At 34.6% G+C, this 25,428-nt stretch overlaps 1 protein-coding gene across 2 annotated transcripts in view; it reads left to right on the forward strand.

Moving 5' to 3' along the window:
* The first annotated feature begins 21,935 nt into the window (after positions 1-21,935).
* LOC136027840 (galactosylceramide sulfotransferase-like) overlaps positions 21,936-25,428 on the forward strand; it is a 66,494-nt gene continuing 63,001 nt past the window's right edge. Inside the window, exon 1 of one of the 2 annotated variants that reach the window (XM_065705256.1) lies at positions 21,936-22,090. In XM_065705256.1, the coding sequence (XP_065561328.1) occupies positions 22,017-22,090 (74 nt within the window). In that variant the 5' untranslated portion in view covers positions 21,936-22,016. The remainder of the gene's footprint in view (positions 22,091-25,428) is intronic. The other variant, XM_065705257.1, reaches the window with a different exon arrangement.

Raw genomic sequence — 25,428 nt, forward strand, 5'->3', positions numbered from 1 at the left:
TCAAAATTGCCTGGATGGACTGTGACGAAAAAGATCAGGAGTATCGGTATTTGAAGAAAACTCAAGACAGATAGTCTGAGTGAGAGGCAACGCTGGTACAACTCTTTTTCAGAATAGTAAAAATATTATGTCATTTAAGTTCTAGATAGACAGTATATCATCCAACCACTTTAAAGCAGAACTAAGGTATAAACCCATGGAAAAGGTTAATTCGAATAATTTATGAGCTCTCTGAACCATTTGAAGGCAATTGGAGACCCACAATAAAAATTTTTCAAAGATTATTCCCGATTATTCCCTGCATTATTACGAAAATAAATGGTTTGGACAAAAATCAACTTTACAAACTGTGATGAAAAAGTTGAGAGACATAGCAAATTGGAGAAATATCCAAGACAGATAGTGTGAGTAAGAGGCAAAGCTGAAATAAGCCTTTTTCAGAATTGTATAAAAAACACGCAATTTCATTTGTTGATAGATAGTCTATCATCCATTCCTTTTAAGGGCAGAACTAAGGTATACAAGCCTAGAATGAGGGTATTTCTGATAGTTTATTGGTGTTTTGAGCCAATTAAAGGCAGTTGGAGACCCAATTGAAGTCCATATTTGAAGACAATGAAAAAAATTTTGAAGATTTATGACGGACCATGGATCTTAGAAATTACCTAAGAAACTTCAAAACAACATTATGATACGGAACTTTAATATGAATAATTATTGTTAGCAGTGTTTTGATAAACAATTTATATATGAACAGAAAAGATTATTATCGGGAATATTTTATTCATTAAAACAATAATAAAAAAGCCGTTGACTTAAAAACGTTCATAATTTACTTTTGTTGTTTTTTTTTAAAAGCCGGTTGCATAAAAAGGTTTATATCATAATGTTGTTATCAAAGTCCTTTACCTACTTTTTCAGGTACAAAATGTGTAAGGAAGCTCACTCAAGATGGTGTAGGCCTATGGACAATACATTTTAAGGTATTAAGAGATACGGGGTGCCGCACGGATAGGTATTGATAGAAGATTTTTTCTCAATAAGATCGTTTCAAAATTTGCCATCTGAAAGACTGTTGCCAAAATATTAGTCCGATTACGGCAATATTAATAGAGTTTTAGAAGCCACAGTAATGATAGTTTTCAAGTATGATTCTGAAGCGCTGCTGCTCTAAAAAATGGGGGAAGATTTGATAGATGTTTTACAAAGAAAATTAGCACGGGTTTTTTGGATACCCGATAGATGACCGTATCAAAAACAGTAAGCTGTACGATAAATTATGTCCAATCCAGCTTTCAAGGGCTACATTGAGACAAGGATTGAAAAAGCAAGGAAATTTTCAATGAACGAAGAGTGACAATCTGTCAAAGATGTCCTTGTCGGCTAATCGCATAAAGCTAGAAACAAGCTCATCCCTGAATGGGATGGGGAAATCTTACAAAGAAAAATTGAAGGAAGATAAGAAATTCTTGAAAGAGTGTAAGGATAGATTAGTAGCACTAGTTTACTATTTAACACCCGTCCTTTTGTCAATTTTGATCCACATTTTTCCATATTTCACTCCTTAGCATACTTTACTCAAATTTGCGCGGACCTCTTTTGTTCTTTCCATAATTCTATTAAAAATGCTGCACTATATTATTTTTAAACCTTTTTATTCCACATTTCCCTTATTCAAAATCCTATCTTTATTACTTTTAATGCACTTTTTACAGAAAGATTGACTTTCATCCAGAAGTACCACAAGGAATCGAACTAGCCGGTCAGCTGAGCGGGAATTGGATCCCTTAGATTTATGAGGCTCTGTCACTGTAAGGCAGCTTTTGCCTATATGGGAGAATATGAGAAGAAACGATTTTCTTACATTCAAAGCTATTAAATTTGCATCAAACCAACGATATATGTTTTCTGTCATCAATTGTAGCTTGAGGATAAGGGATGAATCGTCTGGTGATGCACCCCAGGGTGCTGTCGTTGGCGAATGCAAAGAGTTCTTCATGTTGACCAGGCGTATCCAAGGCTCCAACCACAGTATCTCATTTCTGGCACAAATGACAACATAAATTAGATCGTAGGCTGCTAAATAGTCGATAGAGGTCGTTGACATATATGAGGAAAAGGGATGGCCCAAGAACTGAACCTTGAGGCACTCTATACTCAGGTGAAACATGCTCATCAGAAGCTTCAACTGGAATGGATCGGCCAGTTAGGAATGAAGGAAACCAGGAAAGAGCTTCTCCATGAACACCTTGATGCGACCACTTACCAATAAGTATCTCGTGTGCAAGGCAGTCAAAGGCTTTCTTCATATTAAGGAATATTGCCGCAGGGATAAGGCCGAAGTCCAAAGACTGTCGTACGAAATAAAGAAGCATATTACATGTTTGTTCTGTTGAGTACTTCTCTCGAAAACCAATCTGGTGCCGATGAAAAAACTTCTTCATTTCCAGGAAACTCAGCTGACGCTTTAGGATAGCCTTTTCAAATATTTTAAGAAAAACAAACAGAAGAGATATAGGCCAATAGTTCCTCGGGTTCTCCCGATAACCTCCTTTAAATAGTGTTATCATTTATGCCAACCTGAGACGCTGAGGGAATATTCCCTGCTTGAATGACTGGTTAACCAAGTGGCACAGTGGTGTAATAGTTGAGGGAAGTATCTGACTAATTAATTTGGCAGGAATTTGGTCGAATCGAGATGAAGAATTTTTTAATGACGAAATTATTATTATCAGTTTCTGATCCATAACTGACTCAAGAACCATCGACTATACACAGGAAGGACCGAGGAACTGCTTCCAAGATCTAGAACTTGAAGAAGGAACCACACATAACGCCGTTGTTTTTCCAACCTCAGCAAAAAATTTAGCCATCTGATGTCGCACTTGGTCCTCATCCAAGAAAACCTGATTCTGAACAGTAAGTGATTTAGGGAGCTTTCGAGGAATTGCCAATGGTTGCATACCTTCCTTAATTACATACCAAGTTTTCTTTATATTTTTGATGAAATCCGCAAGCCTTCGGGAAAAATATGTAATTTTAGCTTTTCGAATCAGAGTTTTAAGCATCTTCCGGTATAGCTTAAAAGCATCTCATTTAGCATCACTTGGTCTGTTCCTATACTCTTTCCAAAGGTTTTGTTTCCTCTTTATTGACTTCAGTATTCCAGCTGTAGTCCATGGGGCTATGGGTGTTAATTTCTTAGAAAGACTTGGTTGGGGTGTTCGGCAATGGTGGGTAAATTTCTCCTTTACTGTTAAGGTGTGGCTTGTGATAACAGGAAACAATGGATTTAAAGCATATTCGTATCAAGATTATATCTGAGAAGGCTATTGGAACGATGAAGTCAGAGCGCAGCCAATTTTAACAAAATCATTGGAAATAAGCAGAAGGCTCATTCAAAAGATGTTTTAACTTCTATGTCCTTTTTAAACAATAAGGAAATATGTAATTAAAGATAAAGCATATTGAAATCGATTAAATGTTTCGCTTAAACTAAGGATCCTTGCAAAAGCTGAATAAGCTTATCTAAATTCCAAGGAGGGGCTGCTCGCAAAAACCCAAATCAATTGATTTTAAGAAAATTTTTATAATGAAAATATCTGCAAATTCTGTAAGAAAAGTAGGGGAAGGCTCATTTAAGAAATGTTATTAATTATACATCCTTTGTAAACAATAAGGAAATATCAAATTAAAGACAAAACATGTTGCAATATATCAAATGTTTTGCTAAAGTTAAGGAGCTATGTTTAAAACTTAAGAGCCAAATATAAAATGCAAGGAGGAGTTGCTTGAGACAACACGAATCAATGAATTTAATGTACAGTTTGATCATAAGAGATATTTGAGAAGGCCTTATAAATTATAGTGGAAAGCTCATTTAAGAAACTTTTAAATTCTATATAATTTTTAAATAATGAGGAAATATAAACTAAAGACGAAACAAATGGCAATAGATAAAATGTTTTACCGAAGCTAAAGATGGATGTTTAGAGCCATTAGGTTTCAAAATTAAAGAAAATATTTATTCAACGTTTCAATCCGTAGCTTTGCTCAAAACACGGTGAAAATACTATGATTTAACATTAACATGTGTTTCAAATATATGATAATACTAGCTTCTAAACCATCATTTAACAAACAGATGCACTTAACAAATCAAAAATCCATAGCACCGGGGTACCTGCGTGTTTTCGAGGGGAACAGATTGGAAACACAAGATCAATAGTTTAATTGATCAAAATACTGCGCAGGAGATCCTCTGTGCAGTGAAACAGCTTTTCGCTTAGTGTCTATTTCCCGATTCAAAATATTATGAATAATTTGCTGGTCAAGTTGGGTAAGGCTCTGGTCTGGTCATTGGGAAAATCTCATTCGTCTGCTATAGCGGACGAAAATTTTTAGATTATAAAGATTCCCCGAGAAAGCAATCTTAAAGAAAATGTCTCGAAGAAAAAAAGAAATAAACATCTTGAAGCAAATGAAGCATTTCTTAGGGTATTATGTAACATACGACGTATGAGTTTTCTTCAATCATAACCGAGGGGCTCTGAAGAAACAAGTCACGAGAGATAAAACCGTCCTCAATAAAACTACCAAGTCAAGCAAAGTTACATCATCCACATTATAGGTAAACACTCCCTATTATGTAGGCTTCCCCGCTTGACTAGCAAACCTTAAGATCTAACAAGTCATGCAATTTAAATTAACAGGGGATCTTTACCCTTTCATAACAAACAAGTGTACCAAACTATTGCTTAAGTCCCAGATGCGCGTAAAAACGTCTCAAGAAGGTAGTAGCTCTAATAGCATACCCACTACCTGTCTTCCCGGATCCAAAAAGCACTCAATACTTCCGTATGCAAATATTTTTCAGTGCTTGAAATAAGCTTCTCGTTACAATTTCTTCTCGTTACAATACATGGCCCTTGTGTCTTAGGATTGATTTTCTTAGGACCCTGATGTACTATTTTGGTGTAAACATCTAGAATTGATGATATTGCATTACCCCTCCTATATAAAATAGTTTCTTTTCGTTTTAAGTCTAAATGTTGCTTTTCACTTTTAGTAGAAAATTTGTTTTTGTATTTATTAAGTTGCTAGAGTTGTATTTATTTTATATCTTGTAAACATCAATTCTAAGATTATAACTTGATGAAAAGTTTTTAATTTCAAATCATGCCGAGATATTCAACTAAGGAGAAAATAGCTTCTCCCTCGTGAAAATTCCTTCTGCAGGAATAATGTTTCCACAAAAAGTTCACCCTAGATTGAATCCCTCTTTTCCTTTTGAAATTTTTCCAGGAATATTTCCTCTTCGCTCAAAATTTCCCTTTGACAATTTCCTCAAGAAAATTTTCTTTATTTTCATATAGATTTAAGTTTATTTCTTATCGTTTTACAAATAATCCTAGGCATCAACACTGCCTTCTTGAAAAGATATTTCAAGCCTCCTCCCGGGGCTTCATTACTATTCCAACTATTCTAAAATTTTTATCGGATGCTTTGGGGGTAAAAATACATGGGGGGAAGGGGGGGTCTAGCTGCTCTGCAATATATTTGCCACTTTAAAAGTACACGATAACTTTTGATTTACAATTAAATGAACTTTGTTTCAATCTTCTTGGACGACTTGTTTGATATAATAACCTCCAGGAAATACAAAAGGCATACGAGTACAAAAACAAATAAATAAACAAACTTTCGTTATCTATTTTTTGACAAAATGCAAAATTGCACATTTTGAACATATGACCTTGATACTTACAGAGCAGGGTTTTCTGATATTATGAATCTGATGGTTTTATTAGGATTAATTGTTTTTAATGGGTTTTTTCCTCCTTTTTTGCAAAACTGGCTAATCATTTAAGGGATAATATTTGCCATACAACTCTTAATGGTAACATTTAGGGTTGATGCATAAGATTAAACTTGATAAATTTATTTTCTTTAAAAAGGAATAGACATTAAAATATATAGTGAATCAATTGTTATCAAGACTGAGAGTTTCTGGTTAATGTGTTTCTCAGAGTTTCGTTTACTATTGAGCCGTACTGCTCCTTATATACTGTTTGACAAACAAAAATAAATAAAGTATTATTTTGCTTTTTAGACTATGTTAATTTAAAAGAAATTAATAATAAAACTTTTTCCATAAAGTATATTTGAAAAAAAAATGCAAAGTTGCATATTAATAGAAAAACGAGCACAAACAAGTCAGATAATCTTCCAGACTTGACGCTACCAAAAAACCCCATATTAAATAAATAAAAACCAAAACAAACAGAGATTACAACAAATAACTGAGTTAAACTTAAAGCAAGCAGAAAATCTTTGAGTCTTTGCGATACTTGACATGCAGGATGGAAAATCGAGTACTGAAATTTGCTTAATTTTGAAGAACCCCTGATTGTTGAATTATGCTTTAGAGGATGCTGTCATATAGTGTTGGGGTTTGCTCTTAAGCCATTTTTTACCTAATAGAGTCTTTTTCACACATATGTAATCTTTTGACATTTTCATGCCAAAATATTCGTTTACACTAGAATCAATCACTTACACTTAGTGAAAAATTACCAATTAGTGCTTCTTCTCTTGACTCTTGGCATTTGAGGCCACCATACAATATCTTTCTGGCCCATAAAACACAAAAAATGCAATTTCGGTTAAAAAAAATAGAGAAGAGAAAACATGAAAAAAGCTTTTAAAGTGTAAAATATAAGCAAAAAGAACCATGAATTAAAGATAGGTGGGGAACCCACACACCAATTCTAAAGGGGAGGCTTGTTATTAGAGGTAAACTTAAATCAACTTAAGATACTTTTGAGGGCTTTTATTAATAATTGTTCGTTTCTTTGGGCACAGACTGTAAGTTCTCCGTTTGACAAGTGCAAATGTGAATAATATTTCCTCTTCGTATTTCACATAATTTTGGTAGAGGTAAATTTAAGCCACTTTAATATATTTTTGAGGATATTTAATGAAAATTCCTCGCTTCTTTGAATGAGCGTCAGATTTTACTCCCCCTCCGTAAAAAAGTTCTTTTAACACCTCCCAGCTTAAATTTAAGCTCTAGAGAATGTTAGCCAAAGCAATTCATGCCACTTTTGAAATATATAGCTGGTCAGTAAAACATAGAAAGAGCGATGGAACTCCAATCAGGGAAGAAACAAAACATGAAAAAAAGCTTACAAAGGATAAAATATAAGCAAAAGGAACGAAGAATTAAAGACCGGCGGGGATCCTACAAACCAATTCCAGAGGGCAGGTGGTTACTAGAGGTAAATTTAAACCTTATTAAGATAATTTTGACGACATTTAATGAAAATCCATCGTTTCTTTGAGCCAAGACTATACTTTCCCGTTGACAAGGGCACACTTGAATAATATTTTCTCTTCAAGTTTCATATAATCTCGTTAGAGGTAAATTTAAGTCACATTAAGAAAATTTTGAGGGAATTAAATGAAAATACTTCGTTTCATTTACTGAGTGTTAGATTTCACTCCTCTTCGGTCACAAAATTTCTTTCAACACATCCCAGATTAACATTAAGCTCTAGAAAATATTAGTCCAAACAATTCACGCCACTCTACTACACTATTACTAACTCTTGAGCATTCTCTGAAACCCCAACACCATCATTCAAAAATATTTTCCAGACATATTCTCATTAACAATCTTGCGTTAAACCCAGGGTCTTATGTTTTTGCAAACCAGCCCTTTTTGATACAATATTGCCATACTGCCACTAGGTCACGCTAGGACTGGCCATCTGAAACCTTCTGGCTTACACTCATCAATCCTGAGGCATTTCAGGTTTATTCCTGTTAAAAAATTTACATTGAATCCAAGTAAGCCACTCTCAATGAGATACACCATGCAACTTCACGTCACTGTACCACACTATGACTGTTCTTCTGTTACCCTCGGGTCGGACAAAAGCACAGTCAGACATAAAGGCAAGGTGAGAGAGATATACACGCACAGAGGGAAAAACAAACTTACCCTCACAGACACACAAACAAACACAAATAACCACAAATACACACACACAGACACACTCATACAAACACAAACAAACACACAAACACACATACACACACCAACATAAGCAAACAAATACAGACACACACACAGACACACACACATACTTGCACACACAAACACACACACACACACACACACACCCATGCACACACATATACTAACACCCACACAAACACATACAATCACACACACGCACACACACACATACATACACAAAAATACATACAAACACACACCACACCCAATCACACACACACATGTGCAAGCACGAACACACGCATATACATACAGAAACGCACAAACGCACAAATACGAATACACAAAGACAAACACTACCACAAAAAGTCAGGCACAAAGCCACAAACAGAGTCAAGCAAAAAGGCATTGGGAAGGGACGAAAACACGCAGAGAAAAGGATAAAAAAACAAATATCAATAAATACACAAATAACCACACAAAGCCAGACACACAGGAAAACACACAGTCAGACACAAAGGCACAGGTGAGTGAAATAATTACACAAAGTTAAGAAGACTTACACCCAAACGCACACGTAGACACACAATCACACAAAGTCAGATAGACAGACAAAAACACAACCAGACACAAATCCATTTGAGAGATAGAAACATGCAACAGGACAAACAAACAATCACACACATAAACACATACACAAATAGAAACACAACCACAACCATACAAGTTAAAACACAAAGGAACACACACATAGTCAGGCACAAAAGCAAAGGGAGGATTGACAATACCTTACCTTAGACCTTAGTTCCTGCAGAGCCATCGGTGGAACATAGGGCGTCGAAAAAGCCTCTCGATTCGTTTCGCAGTGGTGCTGCAGCGATGACGTCTTCCCATTCAGGTATTAGTGAGGTGCCGGCCGTTCTCAGTTCTCGGTCATATGTTCGTCTCAATGTAGTTTTTGGGTGGCCTCTCTTTCTTCTACCGTCTGGCGTCCATTCATAAGTTGTTCGAGGAAGGCGGCTCTCTTCTATACGAAGAACGTGTCCCAGGTATGTCTATCGCCTTCTTTTCAGCAGCTCAGTGACTGGAGGTTGACCTGTTTTTCTTCGTATTTCTGCAAGTGTAATTTTTTGTTGCCAGCTTTTATTCAACATTCTTCTGAGGCTCATATTTTTAAATTCAAGGATCCTTTTTTCAAGCTGGGTGTTTATTTTCTAACATTCACTTGCGTAAAGGAAGATTGAGAGTACATTGCTGTTGAAGAGTCGAAGCTTCAGTCGCATTGAATATTTATTACTTCTCCAAATAGGCTTCAATTTATTGAATGATTGACAATACGCAAAGAGGAAAAAATAACACATAAACATATGCCAAGAGAAATTCAGAAACACAGGCAAAATCAGTCTGACACAGAGGCATGGAGAGCGACAAAAAGAAGAGAGAAAAAAACAGACACACACAAATACAACTACAAAAAGTCAAACACACAGGAACAAAAACCAAATCACACAAAAAGGCATTGATAAAGACACAGACACAGACAGAGGACAACACACAGAGGAAAAACACAAGCACACACACGAACATAGACAACCACACAAATATAAACGAACAAGCACACACACACATACAAACACAGTCAAACATACAGGTACATGGGGAAAAACAGAGGGAAACATACACAAACACAACAACCACACATAGTCAGACACACTGGCATACACGCAAACACACTCTAACACATAGGCACGGAGAGAGAGAGACAAAAAAGCATAAGGCAAATGAAGACAAAAGGCAAAAGATGAAAAACACACAAAAACCACAAAGACATAAACTCAAATAAACAAAGAATGGCACAGAGACAGGCACAAAGACGCTCAATCATACAAGCAAGGTGAGAAAGAGACAAAAAAAAACACACAAAAACACACAAGTCCGACACATAAAGACAGGCACAGAGACAGGTTATCAGACACTGACTCACACAGGAACGTTGGAAGAGGAAACTCAGTCACAAAGACACGTTGGGAGAGAGACAAAAAAAATACAAAATCCTAAAGTCAAACAAACAAAGACAGCCAATGAGACAAGCAAAGTGACGCTCAGTCACAAAGGAACGGTGAGAGAGAGAGAGAAACATTTACAAAAAAACACAAAGTTAGACACAAGAAGACACAAAGACAGGCAGAGAGACACGCTCAGTCACAAAGGTATTTTGGAGAGAGACAAAAAATTACCACAAAAATAGAAATTCAGACACACAACCATACTAAGACAGGCATAGAGACATGTAAATCGACGGTTGGTCAAATAGGCACGATGGTAGAGGGACACAAAGGGCACACAAAAACATAAGTTCAGACACATAAACACACAAAGACAAGCAAAGAGACACGTAAACAGACACTCAGTTAAACAAGCATAGTTTGAGAGAGACCAAAATAAACACACACAGACAAACACAGAGAGACAGACAAACAGACGCTCATACAAACAGCCAAGGCGTGAGAGAGACAAAAAAACACACGCACAAACACAAAATCAGACAAACAAAGACAGGAACAGGGATATGATAAAGAAGCTAAGTCACAGAGGCTCATTGGAAGAGAGACAAAAAAAAACATACAAAATCACAAAATGAAATAAACAAAGACAGGTTAGACATGTCATTACCAGCACAGTGACATGATAACAGACATTCTGTCACACTGACACGGTGAGAGAAAGAAAAAAACATGAAGCCAGACTCAAAGACAGGCACAGAGACATGGACACAGACACTCAGTCACACAAGCACATTGTGAGAGACACAAAAAATAAACACTAAACCAAAAAGTCAGACACACAAACAAACAAGCTTTCATATAATTTTGAAAAAATTTCAGATGAGCGTAATTGGTCAAAACCCATTGAAACCCTCCTCAGCGCCCTTCTTCTGAATCCGTATGGTGAATAGACTCAAAAGTCTCTGGGTAAAATGGAGGTGATGCCTGGACAATCTTGGCGAGGTGTTTGTTGAGGTCATTGGCAGTTTTAATACCAGGCTCATTAAGCTGGAAATCAATATTATTAATTTGCTTGCTGGAAAGTTTTTTAACTCAATCATACCACTTCTTGGGAATATAATTAAAGATATATTTCATAGTATTTTTCTGCTCTTCGAATACGTTTTTTATCATTTTACGCATCTTGGCTTTTAGAGATTCCTTAATGTAGGTTATATCATTTAAACACTTTTGAATTTTCTTCAGGAAAATATTTTCCATAATTATCAGATAACTTCCTTTGAAAAATTTGAACTTCAGAATTGACATTGGGAGTAGCTAGGACCTCAAACCAGCACTCTTCATATCTCTCTCTCTCTCTCTCTCTCTCTCTCTCTCTCTCTCTCTCTCTTTCTCTCTCTCTCTCTCTTTCTCTCTCTCTGCACCTGTCCGTCTGTGCCCCTTTTTGCTTGTGCCTGTGTCTTTCCTTGTGTTTTTCTATGTTTTGGTCAATATCTCTCTCTCCTTGCATGTGTGTCTGAGCGTCTGTTTGTCTGTCTCTCTGTCTGTCTGTGTCTATCTGTGTGTTTTTTTGTCTCCCTTCCACTATGCTTGTTTGAACGAGTGTCTGTTTACATGTCTCATTGCTTGTCATTTTGTGTTTTTGTGTCTGACTATGTTTTTGTGCGTGTTTTTTGTCTCTCTCTCACCGTGTGTGTTTGACTGAGCGTCTACTTAAATGTCTCTGTGCCTGTATTTGGGTGTTTGTGTGTCTGACTTTGTGTTTTTGTCTGTTTTTTGTTTCTCTTCCATAGTTCCTGTGTGACACGTCAGTTTGCATGTCTCTGTGCCTGTCCTTGTGTGTTTTTGTGTCTGACTTTGTGTTTTTATGTGTAATTTTTGACTCTCCCTCCCTGTGCCTTTGTGACAGACCATCTGTTGGCATGTTTCTGTGGCTGTTTTTGCATATTTTTGCGTCTTACTTTGTGTGGGTTGTTTTGTCTCTTTTCCACCGTGTCTGTGTGACTGAGCGTCACTTTGTTTTTTGTTTGTGTGTTTTTTATCTCTCTACCAACGTTCCCGTGTCTCTGAAGGTCGGCTGCACATCTCTGTTCTTGTACTTGTGTTTTTTGTGTCTGATATTGTGATTTTATGTGGTCTTTTTGTGTGTGCTAAATTGTCTGTACGTGTGTCTCTTTTCCTATCTTTGTGTCTTTGTTTATCTGACTTTTTTTGTGTGTTATTTGTCTATCTTCCACCGTTTCTGTATGAATCAGGGTCTGTTTGCATGTCTCTGTGCCTGTTTTTATGTGTCTGACCTTTTGTTTGTGTCTGTGAATTAGTGTTTTTGTGCATGTATTTTTGTCTCTCTCTCATCATTCCCGTGTGACTCAGTGTCTCTTTAACTGTCTCTGTGCCTGTCTTTGTGTGTTTAAATTTGTGTTTTTCTTTGTGTTTTTTTTATCCTTCCTTCCGTGCCTTTGTGACTTAACTTATGTTTTTACGTCTCCATGCCTGTCTTTGCGTGTCCGACATTTCGTTTTGTGTGAATTTTTTGCCTCTCTTCTACTGTCGCGGTGTTCATGAGTGTCTGTTTAATTGTCTCTGTTTCCATGTTTGTGTTTTTGAATGTCTTACTTCAAGTTTTTGTGTGTGTTTTTTTGTCACTCTCCCAACGTTCCTGTTTGACTTAGTGTCTTTACTCTACTGGTTTGCCTAAGTGTTCTTTTGCATGTTTTTGAGCCTTTCTTTGTGTGTTTTTGTGTCTAATTTTCTGCTCTTGTGTGGTTTTGGTCACTCTCCCACTTTGCTGTTGCGACCAAGCGTCAGTTAGCATTTCTATGTGCCTTTTTTCGTTTGCTGGTATATCTTACTTTTTGTTTTCATGTGTTTTTTCGTCTCTCCCTAAGTGCCTGTATGACTTTTCGTATGTTTGCATATCTCCGTGCCTGTCTTTGTGATTTTGTGTGTCTTACTTTGTATTTTTGTGTTTCTTTTTTCTTTTCCCCCTGTGTCTGTTCTGACTGAGCGTCTGTTTTCATGTCTCTATGCCTGTCTTTGTGTGTCTTAATTTCTGTTTTGCGTGTGATTTTCATCTCTCTCCCACCGTCCATGTGGGACTGAGATTTTGTTTACATGTCTCTTTGCCCGTCTTCGGTGTTTGTGTGTCTAACTTTAGTTTTTTTTTGTGTGCTTCTTGTCTCTCTCACACCACGCCTGTGTAGCTGAGGGTCTGTTTCCATGTCTGGAAGTAAGACACAACAAAGTGTGTCTTACTTTGCTGGTATTTGCGTGTTTTTGTCTTTTTATAGCCTTCCCTGTGTGACTAAATGCCTGTTTGAATGTCTTTGTATGTGTATTTGTGCTTTTGTGTATCCAGCCTTCTGTTTTCGTGTTTCTCGCTGTTTCTCGTTTTTGTTTTTTGGTTTTTATATCACTAAATGTCTGTTTACATGTCTCAGTACTTGTGTTTTTGTGTTTGTTTGCCTGACTTTGTGCTTTTGTGTGTGTTTCGGTTTCCCTCCTACTATGCCTGTGTGACTGAGTGTCTGTTTGCATGTTTCTGTACCAGTCCTTGTTTTTTTGTGTGTCTGACTTTTTCTTTTGTCATGTCATCATGCCAGTAGTGACAGCATCAAGACTTTGAGCAGACCCATAGCCACTACTCCTTTGTTTCTTTAATGATTTAATATAAAAAGCGATGTCCTCAAGACGCATATTCAGGTTACGTAGTAGGGAATGTTTTCTAAGATATGCAGTTGTCTGTTAGGTCATAATAAATGTTTCTTATGTGACACAGGCGTCTTTTACGTGATTGGAGTTGTGGATGACATAATCTTGCGCAACATCTTGGATCTTATGATTTCTTTTGTATTATTTCTGAATCGTAAGGATAAACATCTACTTCTTTTTTTTTAGTGAAGATGTAATGATCCAAGAAAACATGTAATCGTGATAACACTGGAGTAGCATTGAGTGCTGACCAGGAGAAATATTTGAACTATAAATATTGAATGGCGAACTTATATGCAATGTGTGCGTGCATTGTCATGACAGGAAGAAGTTAAATTTCTTTGGAGTACTGAAAAAATTCAAGTGATATAGAACTGGACATGCGAGAGTAGCAATTCCAGAGAAGTTAGTACTGAACGAGAACACAAACATAAGCTTTTTAAATGATGGTAAAGACCAACTTCTTGCTGATGGTAATACATTACCCGTTGATAGATTCTATTACCATCCTCCTACTATTAAAATTCAGAGAAAGTTAAAAGGAAGACAAATATACCCCTGCAACATCATACAAAATATCTTGTCAAGGTGCCAAAACTGTCTGAGACTTATTTGTCTTGGCACCAAGACATTTAGTCAATTTATTGATATATTATTCGAAAAAAAAATTATACTGCGTATCTGGTTAAAGATTACCTAGAGTTTCAGTTACTCCTCCTATTTTACTAGTAACCCAATAAGCGATCAATATAAGTGACAAGTTATAGAAAAGAACATTCATTTTTTTTTATCGCAAGTCATTTTCTTCTTCTAAGTGAGACTGTCAACATTGAAAAAATGTTCTAAACATGTCCATTGTGTTTGTATACATTAAGCAGCTGATCACTCTGTGAGATTTGTACCATCGGTGATAACTATAATGAAAATATTTGATTATAAAATCCATGTAAATTGCATAGAAGACAGGCCGTGCAAATTAAAGACTGTAATTCCTGTCTTGAAGAGATTTATGACTCTTATGCAAGAGGTTTCCTGTGTTTCTATTGTCACTATGATAATTGTGCACAATGGGAAAATATTTACCGTGGCATGATTGAAATAACCCTAACGTGATTACAGTTCATTTCTAAGAGACTGGTATTGTCGTCAATTTATATTGTTTTGGGAAGAAGAACCTGGTCTAAACTTCAATAGGAGGAATAATAAAAGGGGTCTTGTCTTACGACATCGCTGTGAAGATAGTGGCTAATATGGTTGTAAACTTACTGTTTTTTTTGGCTGTTACAGAAAGTGATTCTTCATATGAAAATTTTGAGTACGACATTTCTTCAAATAAGCAAACTGACGCACGTAAATTCTATAATATAAATCAAATCAGTATCATTGACTTTACAATTAGATATAATACAAATTTAATTACATTATATGGTAAAAAATTTGACCCTGACTTTGCATGCCAAGACGAATACAAGTTGAATCCTGTCGAGCTATCGCCACTTATACTTAACAATGTTTACCTATACGTGGACAGAGAAATCTAAGGGACAAAGAGTCTTGTGCATACAACTCTAATTAATAAAGACACTCAAAAATATTTCTAAGGCATTTCGCTCTTAGGGCACTGAAATTTATACTGTACAGGTAGAAAACAGTATTTTCAACTAGACAGTCGTTCAACCAAAGATTGCCACCATAAAAGCTAAGAAATTCAATTTAAGTGTTTCCAAGACATCAAAAATGGAATATGATTGTGCATGAAAACCAAAGTCTTTGGCTGATAAATTTTGAACTCACTTCAAATTTTGAATTATAGATTTTCTACTTTGCTCATGAAAGTTTCGGTAAGAAAGCATACGGTAGGAAAAGAGGGTCGAAAAATTCAACATTCTTCGCTGTTTGAAAGATGCTTAACCAATGTATTGACTTTACAATTGATGGGATACTATTAACAATGACAAGGGTATCGTTAACACTTTGAGCATGCTAGAGGAAATCAGAGGGTATATAATAGGATTTGTATCTAGACATGTAGGGATCCAAATCGATTACAGTGATTATTTGATTTACGTTCGTGGTACCAAGTCTAATAGAATACTACCATCAGAAGCAATTTCCCAATAGGTTTGAAATCGATTTAGTGAAGTTATTTCTACACTTTACTACAATGGTTTGGCAAAGTAAAGGTCTAAACTTTTTTGTACCCCTTCTGTCAAAAGTCATATTTGTCTGTGTACCAAAACAATTCCAATACAACGATACCATTGGTTTTTGCAAACATTTATTTGGTTATACCATTTTCAGAAAACTGTGAATCCCAATCTCGGGATTGCATTGTTAATTCATATAAGGTCCTGTAGGATCTATCAAAGGTTAAAGTATAGAGTGGAATTCCATTTACCTTACATACAAGAGATGAAATTACAAACAAACGTTTCAAATTTATGTTGAGAATTTGTCCATGATCCAAAGGAACTGGCAATTTTGACAAATATTACAGGAATTTTCTAAAGAATTTGACCATATATGAATGATGAATTGGTTTAGGTACGTGTACCCGTAGCAACATGTCGTTGATTCATGATTGTATGAGGGACCAGCAGTTGGATATTATTTCCCTTACCTTTTAATTTCTCAATTGCCAAAGTGACAAAACTCATAACTTGTTGTTTTCGTACATTAATTATTGCCAAGATGAGAAAAAATTTTTCATCAGGTGTAGTGGCAAAAACTTTTCGAAAAATAAAATTGGACGAAGAAAGCTATAGCTTTCTATCAATCTTAACATTGTGAGGTAATCATTTAGTTTAATTAAATGTCTCGTGATTTATTTTCTCAATAAAGTGTAAGTCTTTAATTGTTGCCTCTCAAAGTTTATTCCTAGTCTCAGTGTTTATTTTATATTTATATCCAATTGCCAAACCTTTCAATAGCTTATAGGACATTGGAGTCATCTACATAGATTGTAAATGACTTGCATAATTTGAAAGACCGTTGCTCAAAATATTGGAGGGCACCTAGGCCCACTCCCAAGCACATTTTTTCCCTGAATTTACCGGATTAAAATTTTGAGATAGCCATTCTGTTCACCTTAGTCGAAAACTTAATAACTATGCCTTTGGGAACGACTGAATCCCTCACAGTCCCGGGGGGAAGGGCTGCAATTTACAAACTTTGTAACTTAAAACGTTCAGAAATTTAATAAAAATCAAGTTTTTTTAGCTGCAAGTAAGGAGCGACATTAAAACTTAAAAAGAACAGAAATTATTGTGCATGTGAAAGGCGTTGTCCCCTCCTCAACGCCTCGCTCGTTACGCTAAAGTTTTTTTATTGATTTAAAAATTGTAGTTGTGACAAAGAGTCAAACTTTAGCGTAAAGAGTGGGGCGTTGAGGAGGCGACAACCCTTTCATATACAGAAAAATTTCTGCTCGTTTTATGTTTTATTGTCGCTCCTTTCTTGCAGTTAAAAACTTGTTTTTTATTTAATCTATATAAAGAGGCGTGCTACGTAGTGAGTACTAGGGCTAGGCGGCTGGTAAGTGAAAAAATATTTGTATATATTCTAACAAGGGATTAAATTCTAACAATTCAAAAACCTTAAAAATGAAAAACCAAACGTTTGAACCTTATTAGAAATTGGTCTTAGAAATTAAAGTTACTTTACCATAAATATCTTTGAAAAGACTGCAATTTGAAAAGACAGCAAATTATTAAAATCTTTTTAAGATGCTTAAATTATTAAAATGTGACTTTTGACAGAGCCGGGGACAAAAGTTACTTATTATAGTTTTTTTTGTCTAACAATAGTTTCGGACAATACTTCCAGTCCTAACTTCGTGAACTATAATATCATTCTATCGTTTATATGTTTTAATACCAGGTTTTATTTATTGACCATCTAGCACCTGCGAAGGATTCTTATTCGAATGGATTCTAACCCTAGTAGGCAAAGTCAGGTCTTACAGACGACAATGCTAATCATTTTCTCCATTTCGTAAGACTGGGTTAAATTCAGAGGCTGTTATCTCGTGGATCGTTCGAAAATATTATTTCAAACCTCAGAAATGGATATGAGGACGTCCCTTACAAATTCTTAAATACATGGCCATAGGATCAAAAAAAAACAAATCAGCAGTTTTTTTAGTTTTTTTGGTTTAGAAGAGAAATCAAGTTTAACTTTAACAAGATTTTAAGAGAACGATTGCTTTCGCATTAATAAATTTATGTTCAAGAGGAAAAGATTTTGTTCTTTACTAGAACTTTTTTTATTGTATTTTCGGGTAATTCTAATTTTCTTTTATTTCTAGAAATGCAAAATGTCTCTTATATCTGCAATATAGGGTTCTAGAAAGCAACTGATTTAGTAGAGTGATGCCAAGAAGAATCAGAAGACTTCTGACAAAGGAGGATATCCTCGCTTCTCTAAATGTTGAAGATGAAGATTAAGTTTGATGATAGAGACACATGTGACAGAAAAGATGGACCTCTAGCTTCCCTAAAAGACATCTTGACTGCTTCATCTCAAACTGCAAAGTAAAGTAATCACTAGGTGACCAATTTACATTTGTTGAAATTTTGCTTACATTTAGGATGGTGTAAACTTAAGATGTATTTTCTTTTCAAGGCAAACAAGTATGAAATCAAGATACAATGCTTAGCCAACACAAAAATATTTTATCTAAAAAACACCACTGTGTACACTAGAAAATGAAATACCTACGGTTCAAGTCCAGAATGCTTCAATTCTCAATCATATGGGGAACTACCTATCATGAACTACCATACAGGATTTTTTAACTTGGAATTTTTTTTTAACTGAAAAATTTTTCTAATTTTTCTTACCATATGTTAAATTGATTTTTTATCTTTTATGAACATGGTTTAAGATCTTTTTTTTATGCGGCCAACCCACGTTAGTCTTTGGCTGGTCATCGACAGTAGTTGGTTTATTGTACGTTTTCGACAAATATTATTTTTGCACTGGAAGGATGAATATTTACGTCTTATTTTAAAATGTGAAGATAAAATATTTCAAGAAAGTCTGCTAACATTATTTGCGAACTATCATGGCTCTTTTTGATTACTTGATCAACAGAAGGAATCAAACTGAAGATCAAGAAATGTTTCATAAAGCTCTGGATTATTTTGCCTCCAATAATCAAACTTTGTGGTTATATTGCAGATTAAGTCTTCTACGTAAGAAAATTCATTTTCAATATGATATTTGCAATTTGTTGTTCAAGCAATTACAGGTGAGTCACACTTTCTTCCTTTTTTGAGGATTTTATACAGTTCTTGCAAGTTGAAAGCCTTCTAGGTTATGCTGTAACTATTTTTTTTGCTTCTGCTAACCAGCCATCCGACTAGGGATCTTTTGTTCTTTGGTCCAGTGAAGAGCTTCGGCAAAGAATGTTCGGAACACTCAGATTTATTGAAATGAAACTATTACCTTACGAGGAAAACTTGTTATATCAAAGTTGCTATTATAGTTATTGCTACTTAACTAGCACCCTGTTACGATGTGTTTAATTATTAGTTCATATGTTCACAAATTTTGCATCTGTTAGTAACAAAACCTCTTTGTCTCAAATGCTTTGTGGCTTATTCCCCCGGTTAACGAGCTGTTTTTCTTATTTTGCATAAAATAGTTTTTTCCTAAGAACAAATTTTGATGAGCACCCCTAGGCAGTCCACAAAGCTTGGCACTACGTGGTAGTCTGTATCCTTAATCTATGTTCTAGATATTATAGCAACAATTGAAGAAGGAGCTGAACATATAATCTAATCATTTACCGGAAGATGCATGTAAGCATAAATCTAGCATGGAAAAAGCCAGTAAGAGCCCGATAAAAGAAAATCTGTAGCAAAATATACTTATACGTTTCAAGGCACCTTGCACCTTGCAAAACAGGTAATTTGATCCTTTTCGCCAAGTGACTGATTCCTAAGAGTTTTGAGCCAATCAAACAGTTTGTGGTAAGAAGCAACCCAGTTCAATAGTAACCGCAACTCTAAAAATACGAATTTTGATTCCAATATATACATCAAAAGAATGAGATTTTATGCTGATTTTAAACATATAAGTTTCATCAAGGTTAAACTTACCCATCAAAAGTTATAAACCTGTGGAAGTTTGCCTTATTTTCCAAAAAAGGGGGAAACACCCTCTAGAAATCATAGAATCTTAATGAAAATCATACAATCAGGTTCAAAGCATCAGAGAACCTTACTGTAGAGGTTTTAAGAAGCTATCTACAAAAATGGGTAATTTTGTAGTTTTTGCCAAAAGAAAGATCACGGAAAAGTGTTTAAATTTTTTTTTATTTTTTTTTACTCATGAGTGATCGTATCGTCCCAATGGTCGTAGACTGTATTGAGACGGCTCATTAAGTCCTTGTGCCGATTTTGTGTGACCAAAGAAACCGGAGGGCAACTAGGCTCCCTCCCACGCTCATTTTTTCCCATAGTCCGCAGATTAAAATTTTGATATAGCCATTTTGATCAGCAAAATAAAGTGATCGATGGAAGCCATTTCACTCTTTTTTTGAGCAGGACTAATGCTCTATTGTAGAGTAAAATGTCCCTTAGATTACTAAAAAGGCTTTTAAAGGGCCTTAGGGAAGGATCTAAGACTTTAATGCAATGTCATTGAAAGTAACAGGGACACTGGAATAATTAGTATTTGAATTATGCGTCGAGAAACGATCGAGAAAAAAGTAAGTTTCTTTTGTGAGACTGAAAAAAAAACAAAACAGTTTCTTATGCTATAGACTCCCATGGAAGATATAAACCATCAATAGTAGAGTGGAACGAAAAATCAGAACCTCAATGGACAAAAATTTTGAAATTGATTCGTCTGCAACATATATGGAAGGACTCAAGGTAATAAGTTAGGGGGCAAAGTACTTTGGGGCTAAATGCTAGGGAGCAAACTCATTTTAAATTGAAAATAAATTGTGTATCCAGGTAATCAAATTAACTTTTATTCTTTTGGCTGCAGGGGGCCTGTCATCCCTTGAAGCTTAATTAATGAATCATTTAAATAGTAAGAGAATTTTTTTCACGCGATGGTGGATTGGTAATTAATAAAGCAGAGAAATATTTTGGGAGCTAAAAGAGTTGTTGAAAATGGTTGGGAGATGCTATTCTTAAAGTGCTTTTCTTAAAAAAGCCATAGAACTTTCATTTTTCTGTTCAATGATGCCCTATATAAGTTTTACGTCTGCTTCTTCAATATATGACCGGGAGAGAATATTTTTAATGCGTAAAACTCGGCCTCTTTCTAATTTGATGCCAGTGTGTTGAATGTTTTAGCTTCTGTTTCTGTTTTATGACATTATTTCAAAGTTAAAGAATTAAACTTCCTTTTTTATTATCTTATTCAACCCATTTTACTTTTTTAGCCTTGAAAAAGGATCATTTTTGAATTACTAATGCAATTAATAGTGGTTTTATTTCCATAGATTTTTTTTATTTTAGTAATATTTTGTTGAATATTTTTTTTTAGCTTTATGTTTGATTTTAAAGATTCAAAAAGAAAGTTGAAAAACAAGTGAGTTGAGTCATCTACTTTGACTAGGTTGTATTTGCCAGATTTATCAAGTTTTAGTGCAAATAAACAAAATTGCAGAGAAATATGTATTACTTGACTCCTGCGAAAGTTAAACGATCGCCAACTAGAGTAAGTTTTTAGAAAATATTTTTTTTTTAGTTACTCATGAGAAAAGACTTTACCGCATTATTTTCCACTACTTAGAAAACTTGAAACTTAAATCTAACTTGAAACTGACACCTAGAGAAAAATTTGGCGCTAATCTCCTTTAGGGTCATATACAAGGATCAGAAATCTGGTTGTGGTCCAAGATTGCAATATTAGCTCTTACAATGTACCAAAAATTTTATCTTTAACTTGTTGTGCCAATGTTTCCTTTTAGAGATTTTTTCGAAGGATCTATAATAAGGTAATCATTTAAAGAAATATGCTTTCTGCTTTTATTTTGTTAGCTGTATGCTTCGTAAAAAAATAAATAAAAGAATTACTCTGTGTTCATGTGCAAAGTGTACTATAAATAGTTTGTAGCAATTAAATTTCCCATTAAAGCTATCGAAAGCGCTTGAAAATGGCTATAGAGCCCAAGTTTTTTAATGATAACAGGTTTTTAATGATAGCTGATAAAAATTAGTTTCATAGCAATTACATTTTTGTTAATTGTTAACGCTTTGCCTCTTTTCCGACTTCATTCCTAGGAATCTAAATAAACCCAAGAAAAAACTGATATGAAAGTGAAGCAAATTGTTTTTGTCAAATCTTATAAAGTGTCAGGAACTGCAATTACAGAAGTTTTGATGAGGTAAATTTTTTAATTTTGCAAACTGACTGAGATTCATATTCTTGTTAAAAATCAAATCGTTCTGTTTTTATTGGGAACCTATGACAGGTTATTACGTTAAGCCTTTTTTACAAAAATATTCTTAATAGGAGCCATTTCCTATGTCCAAGCTTATCTATATCTCAAAATTAAGGCAGCTATCTTTAGTCATTCATAGTTGTGAAAACAGAAAAAATGATAAACTTGTAAATGAAATCCTTATAAAACCTACAAAGTTTTAGTAGCCTTATGTCGTCGTTCCTATTTACAAAGTGGAAATCATGTCTTATATTTTATTATATTATTATAGAAATACTCGTCACAAGCTTGTCTGACAAAAACCAAGGAAGGAACTGGTGCTGTGAGTGGACGTTGAAGAAATAAACAAAATATCAGTGAACTTAATTGTGACTAATAGTTAATTTTCCTGCAGTTTCTTAGTTATGAGTTTTACTGGACTGTTTAAGCTTTCCTAAGTATTTTAATTATTTTTGACGATCTTCTAATTGAGGTATAATATTTGGGGGCATTAATGTACAATGAAAAAAGGGTAATAAACTTGAGAAAGATTTTGCAGGGCATAGACGCTTATTAACGAGACGGCATCAACAAAATATCAGAAAAATATGGGGACCAAAATGACCAAGGCCTGCTGAAAGTCTACATTGAAATCGTCCTAAAGGTTTTTTTATTTTATTTTTATTATTATTTCTATGTTTTGGTTCTGAGCTGGCTCTTGCACTTTATCTAGATTGAACAAAAAGTTACTAATCCCTTACTGACACTACTTGGACGAAGAAATCTTCTTGACGCAACATAAATTTCCGTGATTTCAAATGAAAACATGAATTTATATGTAATTTACAACATTTAAAGTTATATAGTTAAAAGACGACTATCGCATTCACAATTTAAGTATCAGGCTCAAATAGTTTCAAATAGTTTTCTAAAAAGTTTCAGAAGCGTATCTCCCATTTTGAGGAAATATAATATGAATTGCTAGGGAATCCATATGTTTTGTAAGGGATAATAACTAGAATTACAGAAACTAGAAGTCATAATGAACAGATAATTTTCTGAGACGTGCTTAGGTTAGGAAAGTACTAATTATACGATTCTATCTGGTCATTTATTCCTTAGAAAAATATACTTGATTAAGGCACCCTGGGCCACTAACTTCTCAAAAGAATTTTTTAAGCCGTGATAAAATTAGACAAACAACAGAAAAAAATGGATAAATGATGAACAATTTTGAAATTTGGAAGATATATTTTGCAAAAATAGATGGACTGAACATTTAAAGAGCTTTTTAAGCCGTGATTAAATGAGAGAAATAATAGAAAAAAAGTGATTAAACGTTCAATAATTTTGAAATTAAGAAGATATATTTTGTAAAAAGAAGTTAAAGACGCTGTAACAATTTGTTTTAATAATAACGCCTTATGTGCTGATGGTTCAGTAAATAAGTGTTCGAAATAAGGTGGCTGAATAGCCAGACAAAAATAATCAATGCTATGAAAATCATTTTTTTAAGAAAGGAAGAACCTAGTCATCTTAAGGAATAATCGATTAAACCCTTTCTTACCAGAAAGGTGAAAAGAAAATCTCAACAACTATAGTAATTCAAGAGATACCTAAGACTCTATAGATAAAGTTTCAAAAGTATATTAGGATTATTTTAAGAATTGGAGACAATTTTACGACGAGATTTTTACACTTAGATAAATAATTGAAAAGTAGGGTGTCATATAGAATCCTTTATTTTTCGTTTTTCCACATTTTGAGCAGCCATTTGACAAAAATGATAACAAATCTTTGGCAAATGTCTTATCCTCTTTTAACCTACCAGATAAGTAAATCGAAGAGGATTCATTCAACGTAGATGGTAATTAGTTGTTCTGAAGGTATGATGTCAGGATAAAAGTAAGTACTTTTAAATTGGTAGTTATGTAGTGATGTGTCCCATCCATGTTTTAGTTAATTATTTGATAAATTTTGCCCAAAAATAAGTCTAAGGCTATGGGAGAAAAGGATATCAAATGAGAACACATCACTGTTATGGACTTCCATATGGAGATAACATTAAAACAATCAAAATAAGTAATCAAATTTATTTTGGGGCAAAATTCAATAAAGTTAATGTTTATTAAATAAATTTTATGAATGGTACGTGTAATTTACCTTTGAATGCCTGGCAGATGATTGGCATGTGAGATCCAGCCTGATCGACAAAAAAGTGTGTAGCCATTTGTCAGCGTGTTAAAAATAAAACATACTTCTATTTTTCTTCAAAATAATTTTTGCTATGAATAAAATTTTACTGCTTATATTTTCCGTAAATTTGCCTTTCATAAAAAAACATTTTGTGACTGTTTTGATGTAAAAAGCTGATACATCCATTTTCTCCTTTTTGATATGGCCTTTCTCCCAATCTACAAGCATGCAAGTGCTTTGGCCGTGAAAACCTATGCCCGAGTTTAGACTTCAAAAGTCGATTAAATCAATTTTTCTCTGATATTTTTGACTTCATTATAATAGTCTTGGAGCTTAGTCTATAGGGTTTGTAGTGTCTCCTGAAATAATACAGGGATTCATATACTCTGTTTTTCAAAGGTTGTTGTCTGCTATTTGTTTTTAGTATGGCTTTTCTTACCCAAAGATCTCTTATGTGTGAAGTTGGATTACTATTTTCTAACGAAGTAAATTAAAAATTCTTTAGAAATAGGCAAAGAGTAGCTCCCTGATGCAATTGCTCCAGCTAATATTGATAAACCCCCGCCATAACAACTTATCTATTAAGTATCATAACACCAAGCCCTGTCCCCATCCCCTTTTCCACATTTTGCTGCTCTTCATATCAATCACGGTGGGATAACGGTGGTTAATTTTGGAACAAATTAGATGGATTAATTTGATCTTAGACCTTCAGACGGAAGCAAACTGCAACATTTAAGCCTAACATGTGGACAAATCAAGCATTCGATAAATATATAAGTATAGACCTTTTCTGATGTTATTACAAAATTGACTTCCCCCTCCAAAACAGATAAAATCTATATTTCAAAATATGATTCTTGCACAAAAACGAAAACAAGAAAATAAATCGGCGAGGGAATCTGCCAAGCCGTCCTCACTTCTCAACAAAAAAAGAAAATGGAAAACATCTAACCTTATGAAGTGAACTCTACAAGAAGAGAAAAGACACTTGAGTGTCTATTTACAAGGAACTACACTCGAATTTCGTTTTCGAGTTTCGTTGTACAAGAAAAAAAAAAAATGTGACTGTGTTTTCTTTTCTTACATTGTCCACTAACCTTTGC

This window comes from Artemia franciscana, chromosome 6 (assembly GCF_032884065.1).
Source record: "Artemia franciscana chromosome 6, ASM3288406v1, whole genome shotgun sequence".
In the NCBI taxonomy this organism is placed as follows: domain Eukaryota; kingdom Metazoa; phylum Arthropoda; class Branchiopoda; order Anostraca; family Artemiidae; genus Artemia; species Artemia franciscana.